We start from the raw sequence: 8272 nt of genomic DNA on the forward strand, positions 1-8272 counted from the left end.
GTGTGATTAGTCCTGTCAGGGAGGCAGACTGGATGAGTTACACTGAATTCTCAATGGATCTGCTACCAGACCCAATATTTAAACACTGGTGGCATTAGCCTTCAAACTGACTGCAAGTTGATGCTATGCAAACTCTTAATGAAAGTGTTAATTTAGCCTATTTTATCGGTGACGAGTCAGTTTTAATGTTGTATTGACATTTTTTTTTAATTCATCATAATAGGCCTATTTGTCAGCTATTCTAGGTCTATACAATATATCTGTTAGTTTGTTAATAGATAGATAGATAGATAGATAGATAGATAGAGAGCGAGAGAGAGCACAATGGTCTCAGTGTCCTTCACTAATGAGCTCTGAAAGCTAGAGAAACAGAGCCACACACACAATGGCCTTGAAAAATCACAGTGCTCCATCTTTAATCCAAACAGATAGAGATGCTTCACCCAGTCATTTTTTTTGCTGTCCACCACAAGAGCTTTTTTGTTCATAGAATGGCTTATTTTTAGAAGCATTAGTCAACAGGCTGTTGACATGATAAACGATTAACATTTACACCACTTTCCCCCATTAAATTATGATTAAGTTGTACAAACACAGCGGCTGTGTCTAAAAACCACAGCCAGTGAGAGGAGCGAGGATGAGATGAGATGGGATGGGATGGATGGAGGGAGGGAGGAGTCGACCGGATGGAGGAATGAGGAAACAGTGTGAGTGTGTGTGTGTGGAGTGTGAAAATCTCACAGGTGTCGGAGTCAGAAGTCCAGCGCTGTTGCTGTTTTATTATTTCTCTCGACAAAACGAACGACAAAAGCGGAAGTTTCACGCACGCGTGCAGTCAGTAACGGTCCGAGGAATAAATAAGTGATAGTCGCAACTCAATTAAGTTAACTCACCTTATTTGAAAAGCATTTAAATCGTTATTCTGCGATTCAGTCTGTTGCTGAAGTAAAGAGAGGAGTCTTCGTCTGCTGAAGATGCATATGAATTACATTCACCTTTAATTTGTTCCGGAACTCAGCGAATGTAAGGACAGACAACAGAGGACGATTTTTAATCCTAAAGATCTTCCATAAATACCGAAGTGAAGGTAAGTGTCTATTTAATGCCTTTTTGGTGTAGCCTACTTGAAGTTACGCACTTGTGTCATACTTTCACAGCGTGCTTCTCTGAATGTATAAGAATATATATTTTTTTATGGTATTAATTTAATTATTTGTTTATTTGTGCATATTTAAAAACGCCAGTTGGCCTCTATGGAATTCAGTGGTCATTATGATCAAATAAATAATAATAATGATAATAATAAATAAATAAACAAATAAATAAAAATAATAATAATATAAAATTACAGATGTTTGGGATACATTTAGGATTTTGCAAGAAATAACTAAAGAAAATTTTCAGCATGTTTAATTTAGGATAAAACTGGTCATATGGAAATAAATTTGAGTGTGTGTTATATATATATTTATATAAACAAAATATAGCCCTCACAAATTTTCCTTATTGTCTTTTCATGTTTTTTTCTCCTCCAGTTCTATTTCTATGGAATTTTCCCAGTCCTGCCAGAGTGACTACAGGGGTCTTCATATGTCCCTGAAAAATTAATAATAATATTCTGTAGGATCAATAGATTGTGGCTCATCAGGTTTCGATGCAGGGCGTTGGACAAATTTCATTGTACAGGATCAGTTTATTTTGAAACGTGGAACACTGGATGACAGATTGTTTTGCCACATCTGTCAGGTGTTTGGTTGGACTTCATTTGAATTTTGTTTTGCAAGCAGATAACTGTGATTTCATCTAGCCTTTCATGAACTGAATTTTGCAATTGCTCAATTGCACATCTTTTGTTAGGTGGACAATACCTTTGAAGTGGAAAAACCAAAAACAGTTCGTTGTTGTTCACTTATGCAAAAGAAAACCTCAAAGCATCTTCTGTGTTTTAGAGAATTCACTGTATATTTAATGTTAACAAACAAGGGGATGAATGAAAAGATTTGTATTGTTATTAGCAAAGAAATTCCAACACTTTAAAAATACTGTATTGCATTGTATTGCAAGTATTTCCATATATTAGGTGACCAAGATCCACCTTGTGTTTCTGTAATCATCTTTTATTCTTTTCCGTGCCACACCTTTGTGTTGCAGCCACCACTGTCCCTATTCGTTCTTCCAGATCTTCCTGTTGCTCTCCACTCTGTCCTACGACTAGTCCCATCACACCCTCTCCTTTCTGTATGCTCTACGCTCTTCTTAGTCTCCTTGTCTCATCCATAAATTCATCTTCTATCCTTCTCCCCACTGGCCTCATTCCTCAGTAGATATCTGTGGCTCTTTGGCTGTTCTTTTGTACCCAAACCCACATTTGCTTTCACACTTGAGCGAGTTTTTCTCTAACTTTCACGCTGGCGGGCACCATTCCACCTAAAGGAGAGGAGGACTTTCTAACGCTTGCTGTCTCCCGGCTCAGCCGTCGCAAGCGTGTCATAGGAGCGGCCGTGGGTGTGGCCATGGTTCTGATTCTCCTGGTCACCATCCCTTTACTGGTCCACAGCACTAAAGGAGGAGGAGCTGGTAATGCGGGAAGTCATTATGAAATGCTAGGAAGTTGTCGGATGGTTTGTGACCCCTACACCACATCTCACGGCCAGGAGCTAACGGCTGTTTCACCCGTACCTCCTGATTTTCCAAACCGGAAAGGGAAGTCTGGGTATCGGGGATCTCCGGGAATCCCAGGACCACGAGGACCACCTGGAGAGCCTGGAAAGCCAGGTCCACAAGGGCCCCCAGGTCCTGGGCCTGGCGGTTACGTGCCGTCATTCTACAGCCCTAAAATTGCGTTTTACGCAGGCCTGCGCAAGCAACATGAAGGCACTGATGTGCTCAAGTTTGATGATGTGGTGACCAATGTTGGCAACTACTATGAACCCAGCACTGGAAAATTCACATGCCCTCTACCTGGTATCTACTTCTTCACATACCATGTCCTGATGAGAGGAGGAGATGGGACCAGTATGTGGGCGGACCTCAAGAAGAACGGACAGGTAAGAATTTATCATGGTTTGTGGTTGAAATGAAATCTTTGGCTCAAGGATAGTTCACCCAAAAATGAAAAATGCTGTAATAATTTACCCTCATATCATACCAAAGCCTGTATGACTTACTTTCTTCTGCAACACAAAAGATATTTTCAAGAATATTTCACCTGATTTGTCCATACAATTGAAGTCAATGGGGTCCAAAACAACATCTAACCTCATTAACTTTCATTACAAAAAAAAAAACTTGTTTTTTTAATATCATCTTTGTGTTCTAAAGAAGAAAAACATGCATACAGGTTTACAATGACATGAGGGTGAGTAAATGATGAAAGAATTGCATTTTTGCGGCTTTATTATAGACATTGTGTGTGCAGTCAAATGTAGGAAGTAGTTTCTCCCTGCCTCAGTTCACCACTAAGGTCAACTTCATTTAGAGGATTCAGAATAGTTGGATTATGAACTTTTTTTCTTATTAAAATTTCTATTAAATTATATAATTGATTACCATCGCACTAAATATGATGGAAGCAAATTGGACGTAGATGTATTGTTTTGCAAGGCTGACCAGGAGAAGACTAAAAGGAAAATTGTGACATTAATATCTTATCTGTGTGTCCAAACTATCTCAGCTGCATTGCCATATGTTTTGACAATTTAATAACATCATATTTACATCTCACTCATCACCTAAAAATGTGCTATACGACTCAGCAGCCAGAGCTGTCATGGTGTGGTCTACTGCCAGTTAAATAATGAATGTACAAAAAATTAACAGTTTCCACATTCAGCCATTCATTCCCTCTACATTAATTAAATACTGAAGGCAGGAAATGAGCGAGACAAGAAAAGGTTTATCTGTAGTGTTGTTAAGTGACTGTATGACCTTTGTAGATCAAAACACACTCTTGGACCTTTTTATTTGACAGGCAATCGTAACATATTCTTTTATGAACAGTTTTACGCAAGCACACTATAAAATGTTTATTTGTATTTCACTGTGCAATGAAAGCCTGGTGTTATGTTGTAAAACAACAACCGCTGGCTTAATGCAGTGGACCACCTGTAAAAGTGATTAGAGTCATAGTAGATTAAATTGGTCCAACTGGTACAGTTTTGTATTGTCATGCAAGTCTGCTTCCCCTGTTAAATCATTCATAACTCTTAGACTGAATCCCCTGCACGCTGTACGTGCCCCCTTCTATTGCATGTTCATTGATTGCTCATTAATTATCTTTTCGGTCCACTCAATTACGTCCATTTCGAGCACATCAGGTGGCACTGCTTTACTCCTCTGTAGGGCCTGAAATGTAATAGAGGAATGTGTGGGTTAACTGCTCACTACACCAAATAAACTGCAAATGGAGTGATACTTCCCCAAGCACCTAAAATACAGTCAGCAGTCCATTTGTGACACAAGTCACAATTTTTGTAGCGTTTAAGATTTTAAAGAGTTCATTGCATGCAGATTTGTGCAGCTACCTATGGAAAGTACAGAGCATGTAAAAGTGAAAAGGATGCTAGATTTTTTGACAGATGCTGAGAGACTGGAATTCTCAGAAGTGTCATCTGAAAGCAGACAATGGTCCATTGGGATTAGGAGGTTTATGTTCATTTGTAAAAGGTTATTTTTGAATGCTGACAAAATGATGTTCAAACAGTCATGTCTATTGAATATTATAGGCCAGTTTGCAAAACACAGAGTACACAGAAATTCAAAGGTTTTGGAGTAGAGAATTGTGCAGTTTTACTCAAGACTGGATGTAGACTATTCTACAAAAATAGATATATGGGTGTTTTAGGTAAGTCTTTTAGGTCAATTTTTTTATTAAAACATATTTTCTCATTTTGTTTTTGTTATAGCTTATGAAGCAGAGCTTCCTGATTACTCAAAGACTGTATTTTCAAATCAAACTCCTACATGAAAAAAAATAGCTTCACAAACGATTGTCCTTTTAAACATTGCTACACCAATAGAAGTGATTTATTGATTCAAAAACATTAATTCATTCAGAAATGAATCTTAGGAGTAAGTTCAAATATTTTTTGAAAAGTTCAAAAAAACCATTTTGGTAAGTCACTGAAATAAACGTTTTTTTTCAGAACAAAAAAAAATAAATCTTTATTATTAGAAAAAAAAAATGTAATTAATTATGATTTAAAAAAACTCAAATGCCTTTATGTACAGATTTTATTGATTTAACCTTGGCCCAGATCCAGATGTTTTCAACATTAAAATATGAAAATCCATCCTAAAAATATTACGTTTTTAGACCTATGACCTAAACTAAGCTTGAAATAGTCATTTTAAATCATTTTAATGTTTATATTATAATTTGGACATTGTTATTAGATGAATGAATTAAATTAGTGAGAAGAGTGTTTTAAAGGGAATTCAGTTTAAGCCCACATTAACAAAAGTGAGTATCATTGAAGAAACACTCACAAATATGTAATTTTACAGGAGAAACTGTAAAGGAACAACACCAAAATGGAAAAAATAAGCAGTGAAATATATCATAGTTTTTATCCTTCATCTTGAAAACACGTTTTGACACAGTCATCTCGCATCTTCATTGTGGAGGCCATGTTCAATATGGCACCCCAGTGGGCGGCCCACAAGCTCAAGTGCACAAGTGAATTGTGAGACAGGCTGAGAGAAGGACGCAAGGGTAGCCATGACAGTTCAGAGTATGGCAGAATCACCCAGGCTGGTTGACAGAAAGATCAGGGCAGGAAAGGAAGATAGATGGCTTAATAGAAAGCTGCAGACAGTGGGCAGAGAGACGAGACTTCTGGGAGGCTTATACGCACGGACAAATGTGAATACAGAGCCACAGACAGATGGAGAAGCGCCAAACATGTCATGGTTTGACAGGTTAACAAGGCGTCTTAAAGATAAAAAGACCAGATCCTGACATTAGCATTTGTTTGCTAATTATGACTGTCTGTGAATGTTAGGGTGCTAATTAAGAGAAAAAAGGATCTCGGGTATCCTCTAGAGTGTGGCATGCATGTTGCCGTACCTGGTTGCAGGCCCGTGTGACCATCTGGCTGATCTGTGCGCTAGTTTTGACAGCTAGTGAAAGCTGGTCTCTTGATACCGACTGGTGCGGTTGTGACGGTCTGCTCATTGTCGGACCTCAGACGTGTGAGGCTAAAGTGTCCCAGGAGTGTCAATGTTGAATGGTCTGTGAGTTAGCGCCCTTTGGTACCTCCTGAAATGGAAATGATGTAGGTGGATAATCATGGAAAAGTCACAGGTCAGCAGGACTGAAAACTAAAGAAACGTTGATATAATTTAAATCTTTTCTTATAGGATGAAGATTCAATTACAGGTAGTTTTCTTCATTTTAGAGGAAAACAATTAAAAGAATAGAGTAAATTCAATTTTCACTATGCTTCTTTAATTACTTTTTTCCTATATATTTTTTTAAAGGTCAAAATCTGGATTTGTCACAGACTTTTTAACTTCCCCTTTATGTTTAATTTTTTAAAACGTGTTAAAAGAGGGAAGTTTTACATAAAAAGTCAAATAGAATTTGTAATTACATTGAAATGAAAATTTTAATTGACAATGTTTATAGTGTACTGTACATATAACAAAGAAATATATATAATTTATATATATATATATTATTTGTAATATAATTTTAGAGAAAAATTTAGGCTTTCGAACGATGTTAAATGGTTTATGATGGAAATTTTCATTCAGAAACAATCCATTTCTTTCTTTTTTTTTTGTTTGTATAAATATAAAATTAATTGTCTGCTTACTTATAGGCTATGTTTTGTTTTTCCACACCACCATGTTAAACCCACTTAAATTGTTCATTGATTGTTTATTCCAAGATATGTGGTTTTTAGATGATAAAATGCAGTTTGAAGAAGGTAAATGTTTCAAGGTTTTTAAAACATGCCACTAATTAAAGAGTGGCCCATATTTCACTGGCTTTTAGTTTAGGACTAGTACATTTTTGTTTATTTGTACTTAAACGCTACCAATATATCATAGTAGATGAATATGTAATTTTTTGTTACAAGAATTCATTTGTTGAGTAACAGATGGAAAGGATTAGTGCTGTGATCTTAATAGTGCCTTCTTCAATATTTAATGAGGTCATCTTCATTTTTCTTGTAATTAAGTTGGTGTAATGCCCACTGAAGGAGATTAATAATGAAATTTCATCATTATACATTAGGCTACTGTATCACAGCATCTGGAAAATCTCATACAAGAAAAGATTTTAACTTGTCATATCCCATCCTCAAAAGTCCCAGTGCCATTAGGGTCAAAAATCACACATCTTTTAATAATAGCTTCTAATTTTTATGCTGTATAAGTCAGATAACCTCCACCGTCTGATGGAATAACTGCATAAAGATCTATAAACATATGGAGAGATTTGTTAAAAGGATTTGATGCTTCTAGCGTTATTGGTGGCGTTTTATTGTGCTTGTTGAATAATGGTTTGTTTGCCTTAATGCTAATGTGAGTCAAAATATGTCATCTCTGATTTAGCATCTACATGCTTCTTCCTCATCATTAACGTACCGTGTGCTGTTAATCTTTTAATTTATGGTCCCTCATGTAGGTTCCCAAACCCTCAAATCTAAACCTCTGTTCAAAGTAGACTAATCTACACTCCGTCCGCTCTGTTGCTTAATCGTTCCACCATTTCTTTTTCTCCTTTTTCACCTGTCACACGCTCTTTTAATAGACCTCCAAAAGGTCGAGCTCTTTCACACGCTAGTGTTAAAAATGCCATCGCCTGTCTGTTAATGACCAGTACCTGCTCTAATAAATGTCTCCCGGTGCACTGACAAGTACATAGTCCAGTAGAAATATAATGAGTGTCTTTGGTCGTCTCTAATTGTGGTGATCCCTAATTGCACGGCCTCTAATTGCCAAATAGTTTTAAGGGAAATGGTATAAACTGATTAAAAATTAGTCAAATGGAATGCATAGGTGACACCCTTATTATTTTTTTCCAGTTTACCAGTTGCATCCTCTTTCATGTTATACTGGTTTTAAAGGAGACATATTATGCCCCTATTTACAATATGCAGTATAAGTCTCTGGTGTCCACAGAATGTGTCTGTGAAGTTTCAGCTCAAAATACCCCACAGATAATTTATTATATAATTTTGAAAATGCCTTTTTTGAGTGGAAGCAGAAACACGCTGTTTTTCGGGCCTGTCTCTTTAAATGCAAATGAGCTGCTGCTCCC

General features: G+C 36.8%; 1 protein-coding gene across 1 annotated transcript in view; it reads left to right on the forward strand.

Moving 5' to 3' along the window:
• The first annotated feature begins 678 nt into the window (after positions 1-678).
• Positions 679-8272, forward strand: part of LOC107681949 (complement C1q-like protein 4) — a 14746-nt gene continuing 7152 nt past the window's right edge. Inside the window, exons 1-2 of the mRNA XM_016478324.1 lie at positions 679-1087; positions 1536-3047. Of these exons, the coding sequence (XP_016333810.1) occupies positions 2514-3047 (534 nt within the window). The 5' untranslated portion in view covers positions 679-1087; positions 1536-2513. The remainder of the gene's footprint in view (positions 1088-1535; positions 3048-8272) is intronic.

This window comes from Sinocyclocheilus anshuiensis, unplaced genomic scaffold (assembly GCF_001515605.1).
Source record: "Sinocyclocheilus anshuiensis isolate Anshui unplaced genomic scaffold, SAMN03320099.WGS_v1.1 scaffold2090, whole genome shotgun sequence".
Classification (NCBI taxonomy): domain Eukaryota; kingdom Metazoa; phylum Chordata; class Actinopteri; order Cypriniformes; family Cyprinidae; genus Sinocyclocheilus; species Sinocyclocheilus anshuiensis.